We start from the raw sequence: 27,869 nt of genomic DNA on the forward strand, positions 1-27,869 counted from the left end.
GGGAAGGGGGAACGAAAGAAACTGAAGAAGAGTCAGAGAGAGGCATTATTAGGAAAGAAGATGAAGCTGACGTGGAAAAACCAGAGCAAGAAGAAGCGCCCTCTCTCCTCCATTTCCCACTTTGAGGACCTGCCTTTCGACCACAAGAACCATCATCAGACAAATCCTAAGGCCGCCCAACAAGCTCCAAACGACGAAGAACACAAAACCCTAGCTCCTGATCGTCAGGACGATGGTGGCCCCGAGCAGGAGGATGAGGATCCCGCCAAACTCGCCGAGGCCTTTCAGGCACGGGGAAACAAACTCGCTGAGGTAAGGTATTACCACTTGTGTTTTTCCTTTCTTTCGTTGTTCTTCTACTGCTAGCTTTTTTGTATGCTGATTTTTCTTTCTCTCTTTCTCCCTTCTTCCAATTGGATTTGGTGCAACTTCTGCTTTTGTGTAATAGTGATCCTGCGGTTTTTCAAATTAAATGAAATAGGCAGTTTTGAAGTGTTATTGAAACTGTAGCTGCAGTGCTTATAGCCAATGCTTGTAGAGAAATTCCTTGTCACGGGGTTCAGACTTTGTTGGGATGCCATTCCTGCATCTATAACATGTGGATTTGAAGAAATCAGATTGTTGTTAACTAGCACAGGAATGGACGCTGGCACGTTATAATACTGGATACAGCAATTTCTTATGGATAAGGATACGGGTATTATGGGGTAAACAAAAGATGCTGTCTTTTATTTTCTATAGTTATTTCTATAAAAATAATATTTGCAAATCACGAAATAATAACATTAAAAATAATAACATTAATTCGACCTCAAAATAGACAAATTACAAGCAATCAATATCATAATTAATATGTTATCACAATTCAAATACCTGGTATACTCAAAAAAACACTATATATATATATATATTTTATTTCTAGTAGTTGTACAACAACTTAGCAAGCCTTAATTCCACTACATGAATTCTAGCTTGCCAATCATTTCCATCTATAGCAATATCTTCTATAAGGCCCATGTTATATTATATTTAAGAGTCTCCCACTATGTTTTTCTTAGTATCGTTGTTTAATCCAATGAATTTGACATTAAATGTTGATAACCTAAACTTTAGAAAAATTATAAGTAATCAAGATCATGATCAGTTTGTTGTTAATTACACTGAAAAGTGTTTGACAGTCATAAAAATGCCCAAAATAAGTAGTCCAACTTCAACCAATTATTGCAATTGGAGATGCCATATGATGTGTGCAACAGTCATTAGCACTTGTATTAGTATTTAGCACATCTAGGATTCAATGAAAACCTATTTACAGCAATATCATATTAGCACATGTTTTTGTACATATTGGTTATGAAAACTTATGTTTTGAAAATCGAACTAGATGGGAAGAGAAAGGGGTCAAGATTCAATGGCTGCATTGTGTTTTAAAATTATTAAATAAATAAGAGTAATTATAATTTAGGTCTAAAAACTGAAAAAAAAAATTACAATAACAACATATCAAGCCTTAATCCTACTATACATGAATTTTACACTAATCTTTTTCACAATTATCATATCTTCTATAAGACCTTTATAATTCATATCATATTCTACCGAGTTTTTCTTGGTCATGTTCAATCTCTTTTGTTAAAGATTTATTCTATTCCATCTACTCTCTTCACATGAGCCTTTATTGATCTTCCTCTGATATAACCAAACCATCTTAATCATATCTCATGTATCTTATTTTCAAGATTTTTTTTTTTACAAATAACCTCCTTTTGAATTTTATCTTTTCTTGTATGGTGGCACATCCATCATGACATCATAATCCCCATTATGTTCACATTTTGCACATGTTGGGCTTTAGTGCCAACAATTGCATAATTTAAAAAAAAAAAAATTGTAACTCAGTCAAATAGCTCAATTGAACTGGTCAGCATTCTTCAGCTAGTCAGACTGGTTTGACAATTAGTTTCCAATTAATGCACTCCAACTGGCCATTGCAGTCCTGTTTTCAGAATACTGATGAAAACAACAGCAATTTGAGCTATCCTTGTTTCATTCCACTGTTCTGAGACAATTATGATAAGATTTACCTTGCTCACTCTGCAACCTGGTCAAAAGGCATCTCTTAATAATGCTGGAATATCAAAGGGAAATATCACTGGGTTTAAGGAACTTATTTATTTTCTATGAGGATTCTTTACTCTAATGTTGATATATATGCCATATATTTCTCACTCTTACCTTTTTTTATTCTTTCTAATAAGCTTTTGCCACTTTGATTTTTGAAGCAAGGGAGGTACCGTGAAGCACTTGGGAAGTGGGAAGCAGCTCTTAATTTAACGCCAGAAAAAGCTGTATTACATGAACAAAAGGCTCAAGTTTTACTTGAAATTGGAGAAGCATGGCATGCTTTGAAAGCAGCAACTCGTGAGTCCCTGTTCTTTGTTTTTACGTCACTGTTGTTAGTTAATGGTGCAGCTGTTGGGGAGATTTGTTGGTTATGACTTATGAGCTCATCATGTTTGATTCACTACTCTGCAAAATTTTTGCTGCCTGGCTTGAAGGAAAACCTTTATTTTTGGTCTTCTTCATCTGCAGTTTTTGTCTTTGTTCAAATCATTAGTATTTTGAGATCTCCATGCTTGTGGAAATCATTTTATCTCTGTAATTTTTTTGGGATTAAAAATTTGTTTGTTGTGTAATAAATTATCAAACAGAAACATATTTAACACCTAGACAGACACTGTATTCATGAATTACAATTATTTGGCAGGTGCTACTGAGTTGGAGCCATCTTGGGCTGAGGTTTGTTTATACATTACCATTCGGATTTGCTTCTTGGTCAAGGCTTGCTGTTTATATATTAAATGCTATGCTTTGACCTAATATTTCCTTGTCTGATTTTTCTCTTTTCACTAGAAACATGGTCAGATCCAATTTGCACTTCACTGTCATTTAATGAAAATGGAATATTTATTCATTTTTTTCTTGGACATAGGCTGCATAGAGTTGCAAGAAATTATATCATAGTGCCAAGCCTCAGGGCTGAGACTTAGATAGTTTCTGGAATTAATCTGGAATTAAAGAAGAACTGAGAGGAAGAACAGAAATGGAGGGAGGATTTGAAAGAAGGAAGGAGAATTGAGAGAGAGAAGAGAGGGAAGGAGAAATTTAGAGAAAAAATAAACTTTGTATTACTTTCAACCTCCCTCTCATCCTCTCCACTTAGCCTATTTATAGGCTCCGTTTCAGTTATAATGTCTAACTAAAAGGTACAATCATTTCTAGCACTAACTGAAAAGGAACAACACAGCCTAGGTATTACAAGTGTAATGACTAGATTACCCCTAGGGTTGACACATAGGTCACCTTCCAACTTCCTCCTGAGCCATTCTTTTCCAGTAAGAGTTACATATGTTAGAGGTTGTGTTCCCTCATATAGTAAGAAAAACATTATAAGTTGTTTCTTTAATTGAAATGATGGCTTTTGATTTAGCAAAATGATCAAACAGGATCTCAACCTGAAATAGTTGGGACAAGGCCTATTGATTTTAGTCAAGTTATATGTGTCAGATGACAGGATCTCGTCTCCTTTCTCCGCTGTGCTCATCTGTTTCCACGGCTATTGCATATCCTTTTTTTTATTTCTTCTTCTAATATCTCAACTGTTGTTTCTTCTCTTCTTTCTTTTTATTCTCTTCTTCTTGCTAATAGTACATCAAGTTTCCATCCTAATAGTCTTATCAAACATACAAGAAAAATAAGAACAACAAACCAAGCCTTTGTCCCCCTATGTGGAGTTGACTACATGAATGATAGCTTTTCACTCTTTTCAGTTCTATCTATGGCCTTATCTTTTATAAAGCTCTTATAACGAATATCATACCTAAATGTCTCCAACCAAGTTTTCTTGGTCTTCCTCTACCTCTTTTACTAAATACTTCTTTCATTCCATCCACTCCCCTCATGCATCTTATATTCAATAGAAGCCACTCTGACATTATTACGATTAACTTCATTTCTTATGTTATCTTTTCTTGTATGCTTGCACATCCATTTTAGCTAATAATCTTATCAAACATGAATAAATAAATTAACCTCTTAGTTTTCTGTATGCAACTTATTAAGGTTTTCCTTGCAACTAATGAACTCTATGTGGGCTCGAAAATTGAAACATATAATATGAGCCTTCTTGAACATGATTTTGTGCTCTTCACAAGCTTGAATTTTGTTTTCCAGGCCTGGACCACCCTTGGTAGAGCACAACTGAACTTTGGGGAGCCTGATAATGCTATTGAAAGCTTTGACAGGGCATTAGCTATCAAGGTGCTGCCCTCAGAACCAATCTCCTTTTTGTTTTTCTAGCTTGGCCCTTGCTCTTGTTGACCATCTTGACTAACCCGACACATGTTTCATGGTGTGGTAACTAAGATGGTGTACAACCCAACCTAGGATGGCTTGCAAACTGAACTCCTTGGCCTAGAAATTACATAGAGCTGCTAGATTTTTATTTTTATATTTTCATAAGTCGCATTTCCATGATGAACAGGTTAGTTTGACAATATCAATTATGTGATAGAATACAACCATGTCAGTTATCTTCATTCACCAATATCTTATGAAATTTTTCCATATGAAAATTGTGTTGGAACTTCATCTCATCATTCCCTCGCTAGAGGGTTACATCAGGAAGGGCATCTAATGTAAAAATTTTGCCACTTTTTTTTTGCACGGTTTTGTATTGTCAATGCAACTTTTAAAAGTCAGTTGACATTTTTGAATGTGGTGCTACTAACTATAACTTGGTTAGGATAAGGTACACTTGATTATGATGATGATATTTTTATATTTTCAGATTGTTTTACTTTATATGCTTTATAGCAGACTCAATTAAGTGTATTCATGCTAAGTTTACTTTTTGGACCTTTAGAGGGACTAATACCACCTGAATACAAATCCTGCATATTCAGGCTATGGAGGACTAGCACGGTGCTTGCTATTAGGAGTTTGGCTTAGTCAGGAATTGAATCTGTCTTCTGCTACATTTCTTTCTGTCAAACTTTGATTTTTTACTGATGGATGCAGCCTGATTCTGTTGAGGCACAAGGCGACAGACAAACTGCATCACAACTTGTGAAGAAGCGTAAGCAGCTTCACACGTCAGGCTTGAGTCCTACTAAAAATCGTTATGTGGTAGGTGACAAATCAGAGAACTCCTGAAGGTAGTCTGCCCAGCCAGCATGCCTCTTTGGCTGCAGAAGAGTGTGAGAGAGAAACTTAAGCATCCTCCACACATTTGCCATTCTGGAAGCAGGAAGCAGGAAGCAGGAAGCAGCTAGCTAGTTGTTCAGGCTGTGCAGGATAGCCACCATAAATGTCTTTATTTTCATGTGAGATGTAGCTAAAACCAAACTTTGGGCTTTAGGTAAAGAGAAGAAAGATGGAGGCAGGCAGGAAGTGAGCTATTGCGAAAGAATTGAGGAAGTCTTGTAATTTGTACTTACTGCAAAACATCAAATAAAATAGCTGAATTTGGTTTCAGACTTGCTTTTGTGCTTTCTTTCATCCTATTATCGTTGTTTCATTGTGGCAAAATGCCATTGACTGTATCCATATTCATGCTTTCTGGGGCTTCAGTTTTCTATAAACATTGTATGTGGAGTTTTTTCTTTTACAATGACTGGGATTTATATTTCTAAAAATTCAAAGGCTACAATGTACATCGTTAATTAGTTTTTCATTAAGAGATCATAAGTTGGAGTTGTAGAAATGATCTTTTGCAAAACAAAGTAAATTATTGGAGTTGTAACAAAATTTCTGTTACACAAATATTTTTCTTTTAATATTTGACAATGCATTTATCTTTATGTGTTCATCCCGGGCCACGCCACGTGTCACCATTTGCCAATTTCCATCCCGTTTTCTTTTTGACATCATGTGAACCTTTTTGTGAGTACTAACTTGCTCTAAAAGCCAACAAATTCATCCGAATCACGCGGACTTTTTTGTGAGTACTAATTTGCTCCAAAAGCCAACAAATTCATCCGAATCAAAATATTTTTCGATCTCATTGAATTTTTCATAAAGCTTATTTTTGTTTGTGTGTAACCTTATAAATTCACTATAAAGATAGCAAGGACAATTAAAGAATCCTACTCCTAATCAAATTCTTAGACCCAACACATCCAAAACGTGTTGGACTTGGTTTCCAACCTAGTTTGACTAGGGTTTGATTTCTCTCCTATTAAGGCCATGAATAGCTTTTGCCTGTAGGTGAAGAATAACTTTTGAGAAAAGTTAAAGAAATGAACAACTTTGGTGAAAAGTTAAGGTGGTAAATCTTGCATTCTTGGTATAAGGAGACCAAAGGGGCATACTTGTTGGCATTGATAAAACATCTTTTTGGTGTGAATCACTTATAGAGGGTGGGTGACACATTGCAGCACAAAAATTCAACTTTTCACGCGTCGGATAACCAAAGGTTGGTTTTTTTTCGTTCTTTAGTTTATATTCATAAAAGATTATATATTTACAAACTAGATCCGATTTTTTTGGATTTTATGATTGGCCAAATAATTTGGTTGGTCAAAAATTTTTAAGTTTTCGATGTGTTTTGTTATATAAAATCCAACAGTGGTATTAAAGCCTTGGTTTGCATCTATATAATTTTGATAGATTATGTGGTGTTATGGTACGTTAATGTGTGATTTAAGTGTTAGATTATGCATGTTAAGAATCAATTTTATTTATTTTTTCAATGGATGATTTGGTTCTTCAATTGAAAAAGAATTAAAACTAAAAAGAAAATTGAAATCCAAAATCCAAGAAGGGTTCTTGATGATTTTTGTGGAATTCATTTTTGTTCAGAATTTTTCTTCATTCTTCCGAGTTGAAAATTGTTTTCTAAACTGGAATAGATGTTGAAATAAGTTTATAGATGATTCAAACAAATCAGATTTAGAGGTTAACATCATGTGACAAGATTTTTTCGAAAAACTATTTTTCTAGAAACAACACAGTTCCATCAACTTTGTTGATTTTTATGGAAAGATCTAATCTCAATTTTAAGGAATGGTTTTTGTGATTTGATTCCTTATCGAGTTAGCTTTGAAACAGTATATCATATACTTCAATTCGAGCTGTAATGAATTTTTTATAAAATTTTTGAATACATAGTGGTCAGTTTATGAAACTGCATATGCGATTTTGATGTTTACATCAACAAAAAGGTGTTTTATGAAATTGCTAGCTTTGAAATCAATTGTTGATTGATATCCTGGAAATTTAATGATGGGAACATCAAGTTTAACATCAAAATTGAATTATTTAAAATTCGGATGCCATAATTTGAATGATCGCAATCTATTAACGCATTAGCAATAAATATGAGATATTTGTTTGTGTTTATGAATGTTTTTGTGAGCATGGTTGATCATGGACTTGGGCAACAAACCTTTTGGTATGTAATTAATTTTGGAAAAAAATGGGATATGTGAATCATGCCTTATCTCTATTTCTCGTTGTACATTCTCTTCTCTCCCCTTTATATAATCCCCTTGACTTGTCAAGGTTTCTTTAATAATTGTATTGGAAGAAGATGAAGACGGAGGCATGATGACATAAAGGAAGGCTCGAAGAAGATTAGTTTGCATTGATAGGTTTTTAGTTTAAGAGATAAGTTTGTAGTTGCTCACCTAGGTGTGACTAAGGGAATTGTTAAGGCTCAACGATTCACAAGTCCATGATCATGTGTTTACTTTACCGCCTTTTACTACTTTTATATATTCATGTCTTGAATGTATGTTTGATAATATATGATTATCAAGATAAAAATGAGACTTAAAAGAAAATTGAGCTAAAGAAAGATCTACACACAAAATTAAAGGGTAAATGTGTAACATGAAGAATGATTTACATAACCTTCATACTAATTTATGGGTGAATCGGTGATTTTGACTCTACGGGTTACGGGGCACACCCAAGGCTCGCTTAGAAGGGAGATCCATTGAAATCCATTAAAACATGAGATGACATGTCGTGGGAAAGTCATGATGAACCCATTTATGTTACGAAATGGTAGGATCCCTTAATCATGGATGCATGTCCGCAAGGCACACCCAAGGTCATACGAGAACGCTGAATAAGATTACAAGTTGCATGAGATGCAATCGATAAGAGTTATCTACCCACTAAGGTATGCATGGTTGCAGAGTACATCGAAGATCATGTCATACATGTTGGTGTGGATTGTAATACCCACTAGTAAGCCCAATAATTGGATTTCTCTAGATGTCCTTGTGTGGGTTGGACTTCTGAAAAAATAGTGGGAGTTCTTAAGAATAACGTACGTTTCTTATTGTATTATTAATCAAAGTCCAATTTGTTAATTATCATCTATCAATTTTAATTCTCCGATTAATTCTATAATCAAGTTTTCAACACGTGGCTATTATATACTAAAAGGAAACGTCTTGATTAGGCCTAATGGTGCACTCTTGACAAGTGTTGTCTTGAGAAATGATGGTGTAACTAAGGCTAAGTCTAACGAGAAAGGAATTTGCTTCCATTGCAATAAAGATAGGCATTGGAAGAAAAATTGCAAGCTTTATCTAGACGAGATCCAAAAGAAGAAGCATGATGATGCTTCTAAAGGTGTATGCATGATGATGTTTATCACATTGAACCTTTCAAAAGGAAAATTGATGAATCGAATATGGCATACCTTAACATTGCCATCTTGGTTACATCAATGAGAAAAGACTTAACAAGTTAGTCATTAAAGGCCACTTAGGACCATTTGATTATGAATCTTATAGTACTTGTGAGTCTTGGGATGACTGTCCTTGCGTGGCCCTCGGTGCTCGTGCCCTCGATTAAGCCAAGGGAGGTAAATCGCAGGTTGGGCATTTGGCCTTTGCGCAATGATCGAACTCACAACTCACCAAATTGATATTGGTATATTACTTATCTAACTGCTCGACATATGTCCTGGCGACACTTATTAGTCTTGTATTAAGGTAAAATGATTAAGGTTCCACTTGTAGAATAAGGGGAAAAGACAATGGGCTTGTTGGACCTATATATTGATGTGTGCGGCCCAATGTCCATACATGCTAGAAGAGAGTATTTGTATTTCATCACCTTTACTTATGATTACTTTAGATTTGGATATATGTATTTAATGAACTACAAACATGAATTTTATGAATTTTTCAAATAGTATAAAACAAGGGTAGAGAAACAAATTGGTAAGAGTATTAAAGCCTTTCGATAAGATTGAGGAGGTGAATACTTAAGTTATGAGTTTCTTGATTATCTCAAAGATCATGGGATTAGATCTCAATGGACACCTCTTGCTACCTCACAATTAAATGGAGTAGCTAAAAAGAGAAATCGTACTTTGTTAAACATAATGCAGTCCATGATGGGGCTTACAAACCTTCCATTGTTGTTTTGGGGTTATGCTCTAGAAACAACAACTTATTTACTGAATAAAGTTCCAAATAAATCAGTCTTTAGTACCCCACATGAGATGTGGATTGGGAAGATGTTGGTTTTAAGTCATATAAAAGCATGGGGATGTCTTGCATATGTCAAGAGATTGAATCCTCATAAACTTGAGGCTAGAAGCTCCAAGTGCTACTTTGTGAGATATCCAAAAGAAACTCGTGGATATTATTTCTACAATTCATATGAGAAAAAGATGTTTGTCTCCAAGAATGCCAATTTGTTGAGTTAAGGCTCAATAGACAATGAGTAGCAACAGAAAGGGACGAGCGTGTGCGACAACCGAGAATGAGGGAGATATACAATAGCGGGCATGCGATAGTGAGTGGTGCTTCAAAGAGGTGACAGTGAGAGACAATAAAAAGGGAGGTGAGTATGAGAGAACAAGTGGTGCTTCGAAAGGGAGGAGGTGTGTGGCAATGACGAACAACCACATAAAGGGAATGGTGTGTGTAACGGCATATGGGAGAGGGGTATTGCACTGATTGCAACTCAACGACCAACTTCAGAGATGGAAGGAACGTGCAATAGTAGCGAACAACGACAATAGGCAATGGTCTACCACGATGGCGAGCGGTGACCGTGGTAATGGTGTCTTCCTTTTTTTCTTCAAGCTTTAGTTTACAGTTCACACGGCTTTTTTAGGGTTCTATTTTCGAAGTTGCAACTATTTATATGGTGTGTTTCACTAAATCTAAATTAGTTTTTGTTTTGTTATATATACATATATATATATTATATTATGTGAAATGATTAAACTAATATATATAAAAATTTTAAACATATTAAATTTAATGATATTATCATAATAATTTAAATTCTAATAATTTTATATTAAATAATATATTTATAATATCATAAATAAATTTATTAATGTATTTATAAATGAACTTATTCATAAGTTATTCGTAAACTTTTAATTGAATATCTTCACGATTCTCTAATCGAACATGTTCATAAATTTTAACAAGTTGAGTTTTATTAATCTCAAATTTGACTAATTTATAAATCAAGTTTCAAAATTATGTTCAAATTCGGTTCATTTATCTTAATGAACAAAATCAGATGAAAGTCTATTCAAACATCGAGTCACTTACGATGGCTTGACTCATTCAAACCCTAATATTAATATAATACACAATATAATATATTAATGTAAGGTATTACAAGTGTCAATATAAAGTGTCTAAATAATATTTTTAAATTTTTAATGTTAATCATCGCTTAAAAAATAATAGTTATAGTGGATTTATTATATCTTATTTTTAATATATAAATAATTTGATTAATTGATTTAATATTTCAAAATACATATTTATCTCCAATTATTTACATGGTTAGATATAAAAATAAGATATAATAAATATATTTAATTTAAAAATAAAATATACTTATTATATCTCAATTATTAACTTTAAGTACATTGTGCAATAGTTAAACGTTACCTTTTCAAATACCTTGCCTCTAAAAATTGACTCTGCAGGGTCAAAATCCAGACTTTTCGGAGGAGACTGCGATGAGGTGGTGTCCGTCCTGCTGTGAGAATTACTGGTCGCCGTCTGATTTCGGCAACTGCAGAAAGTGCTACGAGGAAGCTAACAAGACCAAGGAGGAGCTCAAGCACGAGAACGACGATCTCAAGGCCAAGGTCGACTTCCTCTCCCTCCCCTTAGGCCTTCACTCCCCTTCCTTCTCCGACGTTGTCCTCGTCGCCTCCGACGATGGTCTCGGTCACTCCGACGCCATTCCAGTTCCCATCCCTGCCCATCGGGCCGTTCTGGTCAGTGCCTTGTCTTCCCAAACCGACCCTTCTCTTCGTGTATTCTTGATTCTGTTAAAATCCTTGTTTGGTTTGTGAACAAGGCAATAATCGAATAATAGGCTGAATGTGTTGTTGAGTGGTGTTTAGGTATTTGAAAGAAATTGGAAGGAATTAGGATGAGGAAAGATCAAGAAAGAGATATCAGTTGCAGTGAGAGGATCAAACACTGCTGGAACTCTTTATTTGGATCGTAATTGTGGTCATTATTTTTCAGTTTTAGTTTCAGATTCAACTCTAGTTCATTTCTTGGACGCTAATAAAATGAACTTTAGGAGCCAACAAATACTTCCCCCCATTCAAACTTCTTTCACATTTTTTCTACGTGGAGAAGCTAAGAATTTACGGAATTTGTCATCCAGGATCATGGATTGCAATATCTGGAGGAAACAGAATGGTAGAAGGTTTGAAGAAGAAAAAAAATTCTTGTTTTGAGAAGTTTCGGTATATGTTAAGTTTTTCTTATTCCTTTTGGGATTTGATTAGTGAGAATTCATAGGTTCGCCAGTATCACAAACTTTGAGCAGTTGATTCCCTAAGTAATATTGGACTGATGGCATCAGAGTTTTAGCATGGGATGATGTATTTGTAGAGAATATGGTTCATTTATTTTTTAGATCAGCTTGTAGGGCTTATGCAATTTATTCAGCAGTAAAGTTCTGTAATAAGGCCTCAGGTAACGTCATTTGTCATGAAGAAAATGTGGCATTTTCCAATGCTTAAGAAAATGTTTATACAAGAATATCTGTGCGTGCTCAACTCTGCACCTTATGGAAGACTGTTGAAAATGAACTGTTTTACCTGGAATAATTTTTCCTCAAATATTATTGAAATTTGAGAAAATTAAGGTCTTAGCTCTTTCCTGAGGAAACCCGTAATTGTCTTTATCTTCTACCAAATAGGAGAGGCCAGTCACACTAGCAGTAGCTCTACCAGCTTGTCAAAGACAGCAACCTCTCTGTTTTTGTTGATTATAACAGAAAGGTCCAAACTTTTTTGGAGATGAATACAAGTATGGCTGGAGGAATGAGATCCAGAAACATTCTTGTAATCTAATTTTGAGTTTCTAAAAGATCCTGTTCACTGTGCGCCCCCCAAATGAAAGAAAATAAATAAATAGATGAAATAGTTTTCAGTTGCTTGATTGCTTCTCAGCTTTAGTGGCCTTCCTCCTGTTCGTTATCCGTGTCTTATCAGGGTTGAACTGTAGTAACCCTTAAGTCTCCTACGCAGATGATATGATCAGGTCATGATGTTTATGATGGTCAACAGTTAGATATATTGTTTGAATTATCCTAAATACACATGCATAAATATATTATATTTGCCATGATGTCATCTGATGCTGGAATCTATGCAGCAGCATTTGTAGGGTGTTGGTCTGATGCCAATACTGAGTAACCAACCAACCATCAAATATTCTTGGAGAAGATAGAATTCACTATTAGCTTCTTGTTTTTTGTCCTCTAAATTAAGCTTCACACAATTTACAGTTTTTTTATTATATTATCGTTGTCAACTGCATCTTATCCTAACCAAGTTAGGGTTGATGATACAACATTCTTAATATAAATTGACATTTAAAAACCATGTTAACAATACAAATCCATACATTATTATATGATCAAAGCACTATTATATTTCATCAGATGAGTTTAACACTTTTTGTGATTCATTGTAATTGGATGACTACTGTATACTGCATCATTCATGTTTTGCCAAAATTCGACAGAGCTAGGTGATCCTATTTCATAAGTCTCTTAACTTTTTAAGGGACATGTCATTTTAGCTCTCCATGCTTTTTGGCAAAGGATAGCATTCTAAGAAGAAAGGTCTGTTCATTGATCATTGTCATTCTGTTTGTTTATGATGGAAATCTCCTTTTGCTCAATGATCTATAATTCCTGAGTTTGGTATTTAAACATTAGCATACCCTTTTAGGAAATGTATAGGTATCTAGGAAAATAAAAACATCACCATGCTATGTTTTTTTGGTTTAGAGACATCAAGTAGACCTTTATGCACTTTGTGGTTGTAGTTGTTAACCTCTCTTTTTGCATGTTATGGATTGGGCAATCAACGTTGTATTACGTGGTTTAACTGTCAAAAAATTTGTCATTCCCTTTTTTCTTTGTTTCATTGTCCTTATTTGGTCAATTCATCAACTTATCAGGCCAGTCGCTCCCCAGTTTTCAGAGCCATGCTTGAAAATGAGATGGAGGAAAGCCTGAGCGGTACCATCAAATTAGGTGATGTATCATGTGATGCTCTTCACTCCTTTGTCCATTATCTGTACAGTGCAGAGGCAAGCCTTGATGAAGGAATGGCCATTGACCTTTTAGTAATGGCCGAGAAATATCAAGTGAAACATCTCAAGACCTATTGTGAAAAGTACAAGGTGTCCAAGTTGGTCTGGGAGAATGCCCTCATGAATTTTGCCTTTGCACGCCAATACAACGCTAAGATCTTAGAAAAGGCAGCCTTATTATTGATCATGGACAACATGGATAAGCTTAGCAAGTGTGAAGTATATATAGAGCTCGTGGAGAAGGATCCCCGGCTTGTTGTAGAAATCTATGAGGCTTATCTCTCGATGCACTCGCAAGGTTGAAATTGGATGTACATGAATTCTCATGTGACGTGGCAGGTTAATACTGCTGCACTCGCAAGGTTGAAATTGGATGTACATGAATTGTCATGTGATGTTGGATTTAGAAGAATGTGAATCAAATTCAAATTCTAACCACTTAGCTAATCATTTTGTCCACTAAGGAACTTATTCTATAGTAACTGCAAAATCTAACAATCTCCCACTCAGGTGCATTGAATAATGCTTAACTCATCTCTTCTTACAAGACATCAAGGTGTATGATCTCGATGACAATGATAAATGTATTATATCAAACAATTATCAATGCCAACATAATACTTCGTTGCATAGAAAATAAAATTAAATATGAACAATGTCATCTATATTTTAGATAATACATAACACATCAATCAAATGCTTCCAAACTCTCAAGAGTAACTCTAAACAACATTTGATCATCATTCGAAGTTCTTGCACTCATGACCATCACATAAATGATCGTTTAGACTATGAGATGCAAAACTTAGATGACATGGTATAAAATTATATTTCCAAGAATTTGAATTAATTTATCTCTTGGTTCAACAACTTGCTCGATCATGGCCCACCTAACTGCTTATTTACTAGCCAATTGGGTGACATGCTAAAGTAATGTAATTGAACTTCAATTTCATAAAATAATTTTAAGTCAGAAGACATACGTAAATAAGGTCTCACACAATAATAGAGAGGATAATCTTGTCACTTCCCTATAGCATTCGTATATACAAGCTTATGTTGTATGATGTGTATGCTATAGTGGAGCTCCCACTAATCGATGATGTCACACTCGAAACACCATACAGATATAGGCCTAGTCGCCACATAGGCACCAATTTGAGTCACTCAACTCATGAGTGCTCACATCCAGCTATTATCCGACTTAATATGAAATTTGGGATAGATCTACATTTGACTTATTCAAATAAGCCTCGTCTTAGTCTTGCTAAGGTGACAATGACGACTTGGAATATCCCTCATGTATCAAGGCACTTACACTGACCACATAAGTTCAAAAGTAAGCTGTTTTATCCTACACACCATTTAGGTGTCAAGGGGATCGTCCGCGTGAGAGGACCGATCCAAGCTTGGTGACATTCACGAACATGTGTAACTATTTCAATGCTTTCCATCTCAACAACATAATGTTATATCATGAAAACAAAAAGAAAATAATAAATATCCATCTGTACAAAACAATACGAATGTCGTAAATAGTGATCAAAACGTAGAGTTCAAATTCTACGTAATCTCATATGCCTTACATGGGATTCAAACATATTCATACTAAGTGGCTTTGTCAATAGGTTAACCAACATTTTAGCGCTAGGAATATAATTCAAGATCACTTTCCTGTCCCTGATTAGTCCTCTAATATAGTGAACATATGCTGATGTGGAGACATTATCATCTATATCCTTGCTAAAATCAGCATCAATGTAACCATACACTTTCATATCTCCACCTTGGAAGGATAAGACATAATCACAAGTACCACGTAGATACTTTATGATTCTCTTGACAATTTTTTAGTGTTTCTTCCCCGGATTACTTCGGTATCTGCTTATTAGCCCAACAACGAAACATATATCATGACCAATACACTTCATTATGTATATGAGACTCCCAACAACATTAGAGTACGATTTCTTCTTCATTTATTTATTTTTCCCTCTGTTTTAGGGCACCGACTAACTCAAGGTACAACCCTTATCAACTGGAGTATCAACTGGTTTTGAGTTATCCATATGAAACCGTTCAAGAATCTTATGCGGATAAGTCTCTTGAGACAGACTCAAAAGCCTCATTGAGCTATCCCTCGAGATCTTAACTCTAAGGATATAACTCGCTTCCCTTAAATCCTTCATCTTAAAGATAGAGGATACTCATTCCTTAATGGCATTGATCATCTCCAAGTTATTTCCAGCCAATATGATGTTATCTATATAATGATAAAATCAAGAATCCATCTTTTATCTGTTTAACATACACACAATGGTCTTTCTTCATCACGATCAAACTAATTGAGGTAATAGCTTCATGAAACCGTAGATATTATTATCTAGATGACTGCTTGAGACCATATATAGATCATTTGAGATGGCACACTTTGCCCTTTTGCCTTTCAATAACAAAACCAATAGGTTGATCTATTTATATATGCTCGTCTAGTTCTCCGTTGAGAAATGTTATCTTGACATCCATCTAGTGTAGCGCAAGATCTAAATGAGCGACGATGGCTAGAATTAAATGTATAGAGTCAAATCTTACCACAGGAGGAAATTTCTCTAAGAAATCCACATCTTTCTTTTGGGGTAGCCCTTTACAATCAAACATGCCTTATACTTGTTGATCCATCCATTAGCTCGATGTTTGACTTTAAAAACCCATTTGTTTCCAATCACCTTTCTATTTGGTGGAAGATTGACAAGTTCCCATGCCACCTTGTTAGCCATGATCTCGATTTAGGGAGTTTAAGACTTCTATATTAAGAATTCGGCTCAGTGCTAGCCGACATGGCACACATAAACGCCCTTCCATTAGCATCATCGAAATGACAACGATAGATAAGCCCACGTTGGCTATGTCAGATTAATTGAGTTTCCAAAGTATTGTCTATGGGTTCACTGGCATTGACTGCAGGAATGCTTGAACTTACTAAAGGCATTTCCTTATGTAACTCATACAATTGAGAGTTCTTACCAACTTCACCAATTCTTGGGAACTCATCCTCAAGGAACTCTACATCTCAAGATTCTAACTCAATCAAACCCTCATTAGGATGTTCACCATACATGACATATCATTTTGTGCCCGCAAGATGCCGAATGAACACATTCTTACTGGCTTTTGGTCCAAGTTTACCATACTTGTGGAATGTGCTATGAACATATTCAGCTGATCCCCAAGGCCACAAGTGTTCCAAGTCTGGACTTCTACGAGTCCATAACTCATAAGAGGTAGAGGGCACGTATTTGCTTGAAACACAATTAAGAATGTAGGCTGCAGTCAACAGTGTATCTCCCTAAAAACTAATGGGGAGATTCGTCTGCGCTAATATCAATCTAACCATTTACAACAAAAGCCTATTTCGACATTCTACAACACCATTTTATTGTCAAGTGCTAAGAATTGTTAAGTGTAGAACTATACATATTTCCTTACATAGACTTTAGAACTAATCAAAAAGATATTCACGGCCTCTATCATTTCAAAGATTTTTTAAGTTCTTCTCCATCTAATTCTCAACTTCATGCACAAAGCATCTAAAGCTTCTGACTTGTGAGAAATCAGGTACACATAACTAAAAAGTGAATAATTATCTATGAAGGTAATGAAGTATGATGCATTATAACGTGACCTCACATTTATAGGATCACATATGTCGAAGTGTACTAACTCCAAAGGGCAAAATGCACAAGAAACCTTACGTAATGGTTTCCTTTTGCCCTTGCTAGCTAAACAAGACTCACATACAATGAGTCTCACTTTACTGAGAGATCCCAATAAACCTTCTCGTGTCAGCCTTACCATCATCTCTTGGCCCATGTGGCCAATCCTTTTGTGTCATAAATCACGATCAACATTCATGATAGAAAAAGTAGAAGAAACTATAGCAATGGAATAATTATCATAAACATGATTCAAACTCAGTTTGAAAAAACCATCAACTAAGAGACCACAACCAAAAAATGTATCATTTGAATAGATGTTCACACTAGTACCACAAAAAAGAAAAGAATATTCTTGTCCTAATAAACATGCTAATGATAAAAAATTACACCGGACTCTAAGAACATACATAGCGTCCTTTAGAAGTAGGCTTTTGCCATTCTTCATCTTGAGCTGGTACAAACCAACTTCAAGAATTTCTTCTTTTGTGTCATTCCCAAGCATGACATATTGTGTCCCCGTTGGCACCTAGTGGTAATCCATAAACCCTTCTCTCTCAATACTTATGTGTCACGTTGCTTTTGTATCCACAATTCACTTAGGATACTAGTATGCAACTAATACATGCGAGCAAACATAAAGCAAAGGAGAAATAGAAGAGGAATATATCTTCTTCAGCTTTGGGTAATTCCAAGCAAAGTGACAATTTTTCTTACAATTGTAGCCTTTTAGTTTTGACAAGTCTTTCTTTCCACGTGTCTCCATCTTGGCATTCTTGCTCTTGTCATTCTTAGGTGTACAACCTGATGCCCTCGGTCCTTGCTTTTTATGTTTGAGCCTGAAGCCCCATGCCTCTCAACCTTGGCCACAAAAGTCGTCGCTCGATTAGCTTCGATGCTCTCTGCCTCAAGCTCCAAGTGATGTGAAATATCATCAAATGTTTTAATTTTCTCACTATGTGTCATCAAGAGCTTCATTTGGGACCATTAAAGGTTAGGCAAGAATCTAATCACCCCTTGGAGTTGTTGCTCATCATTAACCACTACTCCCACATTCTAAAGATCTCTAATAAGTGAACCCATCACTCTTAGATGCTCAGGCATGCTATGCCTTGGGTCTTTGACATACTATTGAAATTTTAACTCTAAAGCATAAAGCTTTGTAACACATGTTTGACCAAATGTGATCTTCAGCTTCTACCACATCTCCATGGCAGTTTGGCAAGGTTCAAACTAGCTTATGAGGTCACTCTTCATGGTAACAAGCATTGTAAGGCGAGCATGGCAGTTCCTCTCGAGGCATTTCTCATAGGCCTACTGTGTCGCCAAGAAAACATTTTCCTCTTGCGACATAGGATTGAAAGTCTCTAAAGTGTCCCATACCTTTTCCATTTGAAGTAGATATTGAATCTACTTCTCCCATGTGGAGTAGTTGGATCCATCCAACTTGTCTATCCTAGTCAAACTTCCAGCAACTGAATTGTTAGCAATGATCACTAAATTAGGGATAATAAAAGACATTCAGTGCACATGTTCAAAACAAACAATTAAATCAAAATATTTAGCTCTGCATTCAAGGATCAATAGATCGCCAAGCTTTAAAGTCATCACCTATGATGTACAACTAAAACGCTTTAACTCAATTGCTGATGTGGAACCGATCCACAAAATTCAAACAGTACCTAAGGACCCACACAAGACCCAAGATCGATACTAAACCGAAACTTGGTACAAATTAATTATCAATGAGCAAATAAAACTGAATATTTGTAGAAAGCAAATGATTAACAAAGTAATTTTCTATTATGAAAAATATGTCATATCATATTTATCTCATATGCATTTTCAATATAAATATTTGTAACTAAAGCAATTATCATGACAAAATTAAAACACATAATAAATGTTATGAAGATAACATCACTAATTTTCAAAAGTAGTATTCCAAAATTGGATATGCTAAAAAAAATAATTCTAAAATATTTTTTTCTTTTTTTTTTGAAAAAAAAATCCTTTATTGGGTCACAGATCTAGATTGGATTAATGGGTCCAGCTCCATGCGTGCAATGGGTTGTGAATCTACTATCATGGGTCGAATTGACCTTGATCTAGATCCGCTCATGGATTGGGTCAACCCAATTTGGATCTGACCAAGTGGATCAACCCAACATTAAGTGGGTTAACCCATCTCCATCCCCAAAACACTTAGACTACGTTCTCTTTACTTTTCAATTTTTAATTTTGAGTTTTGAATTTGTTTTCAGTTTTCTGTTTTGATAATCTGTTTTTAGAAAATTGAAAACGCATTCTTTTTGTCATTTTGAAAAACTATTTCTCAAAACATAAAATTAAAAAACTATTCCCTTTAAAATTTTGAAAATAATTTTTAATAATATTTTATTCAATAAATTTGATTATTCAGTAAATTAAAAATTTTTAATGTTAATATATTATTAAAAAAATATAAACATTTTAAAGTTAATTAATTTTATAATATTTTTCCCATTACAATAATAAAATATGAATAAATAAATAAATAAATAAATGTGTTTTGAGTTTAGAGTTTATTTTAGATGAAAATACTCAAAACAACTATTTGTTATTTTGAGTTTTCTTTATAATTTTTTTTTTTGTTTTCAAAAATGTATTTTTAAAAACAGTAAAGGGAACGCGTTTTCATTATTTTAGAAAATTAAAAATTAAAAATAACTTGAAAACAACAAAGAAAATGCAACCTTAGGATTTCTACCTTGCACTTGCGCCACCGCCGCGCGCTGCCTTCTTCCTTTTCCTCTTCTCTGTCTCCGATCACATCTTTTTCTTCACCTCTCATTACCAGCGGCTCTAGTTGGTGGCTTTATTCCTTAATGGTGATACCATGAGCCGCTAGCTTTCTTCCTTAATGGCGTCGAAGCCCATAGCCTCTAGTCATGCTAACCATGTCGAGCATGAAGCTCTCAGCCATGATAGTGACTATAGCAGAGCCGACCCAACTAATTTGTGGGCTTTAGGTGAAAAAATTTATCGAGACCTTCTTAAGAGTATTAATTTTTTTATAAAAAAATAAATAATATATTTTTTTACTAAATTTTTTTATCATTTCATTAAATTAAAAAAAAAGTTAAAGTTCAATTAACTACAAAATTTGATAATTTCTTAATGATAGTGAATTTTTAACTAAAATATAATATTTTAGAGATTAGAAAATACTAAACAACCTATTACAATAAATAAAGAAAAAACAAAACTAATTTTTTCTTGAAACTCTAAGAAGATCAGTACAACTCAAGTAAAAAACTGTACATTTTTTATTTTTCTATAGAAGAAAACAAAATAAAGCATTAAATTGATAACATTAAAAATGTAAAGTTCATCAATAATGAGCAAATTTTATTCTACAAATATGCGTTGAACTATATTCAGTTTTATGTAAAATTAATTTTTCTTGTCTTTTGAGATACAACATCGTTGATTAAATCTTTATAATTAAGTTTATCTAATAAATCATGTTCAATGGATAATATAGCTAATCTATTTAATATTTCTTACTACATAGTTGACCTCAAATATGATTTTATCAATTTTAATTTTGAATTTTTTTTTATAGCAGAAACCACTGAAATTGGAATTGTGAATAATATTCTATAAGCAACAATATATGTATTTGAAAAATAATCGACTATTTTGATGTAGTGAAGAATTTTCAATGTACTATTTTTTTCTCTTAAAAAATTTCTTTTAATACTCTTAATTCTTAAAATAAATCTAAACCATGTATATCATAAAGTCTATCAAATTTAAGAACATTTTTAAGTTTCAAACAATATTCTTTTAAAACATCTTCATCCATTGATTTTAATTTCTTAAAATTGCATAAAAATCTATTTTTTTTTTCATATATTCCAAATTACTCAAACCTATTTCGAAGTGAAGAAATAACTTGATATTTTCATCAAATTGTATTTTGTATTTAATTTTTTAATAAAATATTTATTATTAAAAATAAAATATATATAAATAACAAATTTTTAAATTTTGGGGCCCTCTTAATTTGGGGGCCCCAGGTGGCTGGCTGCCTTGCTGGCCTTACTATAGGGCTGACTCTGACTCTAGGTCATCAACCATGGTGTCATTGACCACTACTATGATGAGAATCAACCCATAGCCAAGAAGATGCGCCTTAATCGGTTGGCCAAGATGATGACCCGCGTGAAGAAGACAGCCACGACGAAAAAGGCGACTGATGACCCATAGCCATAATCAGAGTTGGGATGGTAACTTTTGCAAATTGGGATATCCAATTTTGTATGAGTGACTAAAAATCTCAATCAGAGTTGACACCATTTGTTTTCTGTTCTATATGTGTGTATATATATATATATATATATCACACAGATATTTATATATGTATATATCACATAAATATATCTTTTTTTTTTAAATTCAAAATATGAAAGAATTTAAAACAAATTCAAATTCCAATCACTTATATCCCACTAAAGAAACTTATTCTATAGTAACTGCAAAGTCTAACTGTTGATCTCTTAAAACGAGAGTTAAGTCTGACAAGTTTTTTTTTTCATTTTTTTTTATGGATTTATTCATGTAGTTAGTTTTCAACAAGTTGGGCGTATGGTAACTTTTGCAAATTGGGATTTCCAATTTTTTAAGCCCCAATTTACCTCAGGAGAGGGATATGGTTTAAATTGCACGAGCAATGAAATCACTTGAAGTTAGGAGCTGGGTTGATGTGTACATTGACCTGGGTGCTGTTCAGAAGGCAAGGCAGAAGCTATAATCCAAACACAAAGAGGCAACAAAGAGAAGAAGAGATCAGAGCAACAGGCCTACAACGCAATAACTATTACGGAAGAAGGTAATGGTTACTCTTACTTCATTCAGTTTGACTTTTTACAGATAATTTAAAATTTACAAAGACGGTAAATTGGATAGTATTCTTTTCTATTTTTTTATATTTTTTTTGGGGTAATTTTTTTTTTTTTTTGGGGGGGGGGTGTTATTCATTTTCTGGTGTTTGAATGACAAATATAAAAAAAAAACTAGCTAATTCAAAAATCCTTTTAAGTTATTTTTGTATTTATATCAAAATTAATAAATTATTTTTTCATCAAAATATTTTTCATATATATATATCCTTTTTATCTATATTTGTACGTAAGTAAATATTAAGTTTTAGTGTTATAAACTGTCAATAAAGTATTTTTAAAAAATATTCTCTATATTTCTTACTTAAAAATAAAAAATTAACTACATTAATAAAACTTAAAACTCTTAAACTTTAGATAATAATCAGTTTCTTAAATAACTTTATTGTTATATAAATTCTATTTTATTTAAGAAAATAAAAAGTAAGTTGTTATTATTAAATGTCATCTAATAAATTTTTATTTAATTTTTTTTACACGCACTTATCACAGGACCCCTCTACCTCACCCCCCCCCTCTCTCTCTCTCTCTCTCTCTATATATATATATATGTGTTGCATAAATTGACTCTGAATTCTCTCTCTCTCTCTCTCTCTATATATATATATATATGTATTGCATAAATTGACTCTGAATTCTCTCTCTCTCTCTCTCTCTCTATATATATATATATATGTATTGCATAAATTGACTCTGAATTCTCTCTCTCTCTCTCTCTCTCTCTCTCTCTCTCTATATATATATATATATATATGTATTGCATAAATTGACTCTGAATTCTCTCTCTCTCTCTCTCTATATATATATATATATATATATGTATTGCATAAAATGACTCTGAATTCATCAATTGCTAGCCCTCTGAACTAATATATGGTGTCTGACTAAACTTAAACTGATTTTTGCTTTGTTATATATATATATATATATTGTGTGTAAGATGATTAAACTAATATATATATAGTATTTTAAAACATATTAAATTTAATGATATTATTATAATAATTTAAATTTTAAATTTTTTATTAAATAATATATTAATAAAATTATAAATAAATTTATTGATATATTTGTAAATGAATTTACTCACAAATTATTTGTAAATTTTTAATTGAATATATTTATGAATGTCTAAATGAACATGTTCGCAAATTCTAACAAATTGAATTTCACTAAGGTCAAGTTTAATTCGTTTATAATTTAAGTTTTAAAATTAAGTTTAACTTAAACTCATTTATCTTAATGAACAAACTTGAATGAGTTTTTGTTTAGTCGCACACCAAGTTACTCAAGAACGACGAGGCTTATTTACAACCTTATTATTAATATAATATATAGTATAATATATTAATATAAGGTGATATAAGTGTCAATGTAAAGTGTCTAAATAGTATTTTTAAATTTTTAAAGCTGATCATTGCTTAAAGAATAATAGTTATAGTGTATTTATTATATTTTATTTTTAATATATAAGTAATTTGATTAATTAATTTAATATTTTAAAATATATATATATTTATCTCCAATTAATTAGATGATTAGATATTAAAAATAAGATATAATAAAAATATTTAATTTAAAAATAAAATATACTTATTATATCTTAATTATTAACTTTAAATAAACTCCGTGCAATAGTTAAACGTTACCTTTTCATATACCTTGCTCTAAAAATTGACTCTTCAGTGACAAAATCTAGACTTTTCCGTCTGGAATCTTTTCATACACCTTTTCGTATAACTTTAAATAGACTTTTCATATACCTTTTCATAAAACTTTAAATAGACTTTTCGGTCTAAAAATTGAGGCGGTGGTGGCTGGAATCATGAAATGTCGGTACTGCAAGAAGGATTACCGGGTGGCGACGAATGGCGTGCCGGCGCCGGCTTTAAAGGTGGCGGATTCCGGCGCCTGCGGAGAGTGCTACGAGAAAGCTATCGAGGCTAAGGAGGAGCTCAAGCACGAGAACGACGATCTCAAGGCCAAGGTCGCCTTCCTCTCCCTCCCCCCAGGCCTTCACCTTCCTTCCTTCTCCGACGTTGTCCTCGTCGCCTCCGACGACGGTCTCGGTCACTCCAACGCCATTACAATTTCCGTCCCTGCCCATCGGGCCGTTCTGGTCAGCGTCTTGTCTTCCCAAACCGACCCTTTTCTTCGTGTATTCTTGATTCTGTTAAAATCTTTGTTTGGTTTGTGAGCAAGGCAATAATCGAATAATAGGCGCTGAATGTGTTGTTGAGTGGTGTTAGGTATTTGAAAGAAATTGGAAGGACTTAGGATGGGGAAAGATCAAGAAAGAGATATCAGTTGCAGTGAGCGGATCAAACACTGCTGGAACTCTTTATTTGGATCGTAATTGTGGTCGTTATTTTTCAGTTTTAGTTTCAGATTCAACTCTAGTTCATTTCTTGGACGCTAATAAAATGAACTTTAGGAGCCAACAAATACTTCCCCCCTTCAAACTTCTTTCACAGTTTTTCTACGTGGAGAAGCTAAGAATTTACGGAATTTGCCATCCAGGATCCTGGATTGCAATATGTGGAGGAAACGGTTTGAATAGGAAACAAAAATTCTTGTTTTGAGAAGTTTTGGTATAAGTTTGAGTTTTTCTTATTCCTTTTGGGATTTGATTAGTGAGAATTCATAGGTTCGCCAGTATCGCAAACTTTGAGCAGTTGATTCCCTAAGTAATATTGGACTGATGGCATCAGAGTTTTAGCATGGGATGATGTAATTGTAGAGAATATGGTTTACTTATTTCTTTAGATCAGCTTGTAGGGCTTGTACAATTTATTCAGCAGTAAAGTTCTGTTATAAGGCCTCAGGTAACGTCATTTGTCATGAAGCAAATGTGGCATTTTCCAATGCTTAAGAAAATGTTTATACAAGAATATCTGTGCGTGCTCAACTCTGCACCCTATGGAAGACTGTTGAAAATGAGCTGTTTTACCTGGAATATTTTTCCTCAAAAATTATTGAAATTTGAGAAAATTAAGGTCTTTGCTCTTTACTGAGGAAACCCGTAATTGTCTTTATCTTCTACCAAAGAGGAGAGGGCAGTCACACTAGCAGTAGCTCTACCAGCTTCTCAAAGATAGAAACCTCTCTGTTTATGTTGATTACAACAGAAAAGTCCAAACCTTTTTGGAGATGAATACTAGTATGGCTGGAGGAATGAGATCCAGAAACATTCTTGTAATCTAATTTTGAGTTTCTAAAAGATCCTGTTCACTGTGCGCCCCCCAAATGAAAGAAAATAAATAAATAGATTAAATAGTTTCAGTTGCTTGATTGCTTCTCAGCTTTAGTAGCCTTCCTTCTGTTCGTTATCCGTGTCTTATCAGGGTTGAACTGTAGTAACCCTTAAGTCTCCTACGCAGATGGTATGATCAGGTCATGATGTGTATGATGGTCAATAGTTAGACTATTGGAATTATCCTAAATACACATGCATAAATATATTATATTTGCCATGATGTCATCTGATGCTGCAATCTATGCAGCAGAATTTGTAGGGTGTTGGTCTGACACCAATACTGAGTGACCAACCAACCATCAAATATTCTTGGAGAAAATAGAATTCACTATTGGCTTCTTGTTTTTTGTCCTCTAAATTAAGCTTCCCACAATTTACAGTTTTTTTATATCATCGTCCCCAACTGCATCTTATCCTAACCAAGTTAGGGTTGATGATACAACATTCCTAATGTAAATTGACTTTTAAAAGTCGCGTTAACAATACAAATCCATGCATTATTATATGTCAGATGAGTTTAACACTTTTTATGATACATTGTAATTGGATGACTACTCTATACTCCATCATTCAAGTTTTGCCAAAATTTGACAGAGCTCGGTGATCCTATTTCATAAGTCTCTTAACTTTTTAAGGGACATGTCATTTTAGCTCTCCATGCTTTTTCTGCAAAGGATAGCATTCTAAGAAGAAAGGTCTGTTCATTGAGCAATGTCATTCTGTTTGTTTATGATGGAAATCTCCTTTTGCTCAATGATCTATAATTCCTGAGTTTGGTATTTAAACATTAGCATACCCTTTCAGGAAAAGCATAGGTATCTAGGAAATAAAAACATCACCATGCTGTGTTTTTTTCATTTAGAAACATCAAGCAGACCTTTATGCACTTTGTGGTTGTAGTTGTCAACCTCTCTTTTTGCATGTTATGGATTGGGCAATCAACGTTGTATTACGTGGTTTAACTGTCAAAAAATTTGTCATTCCCTTTTTTATTTGTTTCATTGTGCTTATTTGATCAATTCATCAACTCATCAGGCCAGCCGCTCCCCAGTTTTCAGAGCCATGTTTGAAAATGAGATGGAGGAAAGCCTGAGCGGTACCATCAAAATAGGTGATGTATCATGTGATGCTCTTCGCTCCTTTGTCAATTATCTGTACACTGCAGAGGCAAGCCTTGATGAACAAATGGCCATTGACCTTTTAGTATTGGCCGAGAAATACCGAGTGAAACATCTCAAGACCTATTGTGAAAACTACAAGGTGTCCGAGTTGAACTGGGAGAATGCCCTCAAGAATTTTGTCTTTGCACGCCAACACAACGCTAAGATCTTAGAAGAGGCAGCCTTATTATTGATCATGGACAACATGGAGAAGCTTAGCAAGTGTGATGTATATATGGAGCTCGTGGAGAAGGATCCCCGACTTGTTGTAGAAATCTACGAGGCTTATCACTCAGAGGTAGGTTAATACTGCTGCACTCAGAAGGTACGCGAATAATGATCCATGAGGAGTTTTTTATTTATTCATGAATCATTTTAAATTTCAAGCTCTTTAGTTGTATTAAAGACTCGCAGAAGGCCCAAGATAAACGATATTTTGTGTATTTATTTGCAAATTTAGTCATATCTAGTAAGGGGTATTGAATATATGATTGGATTCTCTTCTAATTATTTTCGAAAAGGAAAATATAAAGAAAGGGTTTTTTATATTTACATTTACTTGTAACCTTATCCTATTGGAATTAAGAGGTAGGGGTGCCACACACGTTCAAAATAAACAATTAAATCAAAATATTTAGCTATGCACTCAAGGATTAACAGATCAAAAAGGTTTAAAGTCATCACTCATGATGCACAACTAAAACGTTTCAACTCAATTGCTTATGTGGAATCGATCCACAAAATCTAAACAATACCTAATGACTCACACCAGGCCCAAGATCGGTACTAAACTGAAACTTGGTACAAACTAATTATCAATGAGCAAATTAAATTGAATATTTGCATAAAATATATAATTAATAGGTAATTTTCTATTATACAAAATATGTTACATCATATTTATCTCACATTTTTAATATAAATATTTGCAACTAAAGCAATTATCATGACAAAATTAAAATATATAATAAATGTCACGAAGATAACATCATTAATTTTCAAAATTAGCATTCCAAAAATTGATACAACAACAATAACATATCCGGCCTTTATCCCACTATGTGGGGTCAGTTCGGCTACATGAATTTTAGATTTTCATATATTTATGTTTTTTGTCATATCTTCATTTAAATCCATACTCTTCATATCAAACTTTAATGTCTCAC

At 33.8% G+C, this 27,869-nt stretch overlaps 3 protein-coding genes across 3 annotated transcripts; all 3 read left to right on the top strand.

Moving 5' to 3' along the window:
- The first annotated feature begins 11 nt into the window (after positions 1 to 11).
- On the top strand, positions 12 to 5,535 carry LOC127808832 (uncharacterized). The gene is made up of 5 exons (XM_052347486.1): positions 12 to 312; positions 2,283 to 2,421; positions 2,768 to 2,799; positions 4,234 to 4,320; positions 5,080 to 5,535. The coding sequence occupies exons 1-5, from the start codon at positions 61 to 63 to the stop codon at positions 5,212 to 5,214; spliced, it is 645 nt and encodes a 214-aa protein (XP_052203446.1). The 5' UTR covers positions 12 to 60; the 3' UTR covers positions 5,215 to 5,535.
- Positions 5,536 to 10,990: 5,455 nt separating this feature from the next.
- LOC127808730 (BTB/POZ domain-containing protein At4g08455-like) lies at positions 10,991 to 14,046 on the top strand. Its single transcript, XM_052347312.1, has 2 exons — positions 10,991 to 11,281; positions 13,494 to 14,046. The coding sequence occupies exons 1-2, from the start codon at positions 11,018 to 11,020 to the stop codon at positions 13,929 to 13,931; spliced, it is 702 nt and encodes a 233-aa protein (XP_052203272.1). The 5' UTR covers positions 10,991 to 11,017; the 3' UTR covers positions 13,932 to 14,046.
- Positions 14,047 to 24,100: 10,054 nt separating this feature from the next.
- On the top strand, positions 24,101 to 27,171 carry LOC127808729 (BTB/POZ domain-containing protein At4g08455-like). The gene is made up of 2 exons (XM_052347311.1): positions 24,101 to 24,406; positions 26,579 to 27,171. The coding sequence occupies exons 1-2, from the start codon at positions 24,113 to 24,115 to the stop codon at positions 27,008 to 27,010; spliced, it is 726 nt and encodes a 241-aa protein (XP_052203271.1). The 5' UTR covers positions 24,101 to 24,112; the 3' UTR covers positions 27,011 to 27,171.
- Positions 27,172 to 27,869: the final 698 nt, after the last annotated feature.

This window comes from Diospyros lotus, chromosome 8, assembly GCF_014633365.1.
Source record: "Diospyros lotus cultivar Yz01 chromosome 8, ASM1463336v1, whole genome shotgun sequence".
NCBI classification, from domain to species: Eukaryota; Viridiplantae; Streptophyta; class Magnoliopsida; order Ericales; family Ebenaceae; genus Diospyros; species Diospyros lotus.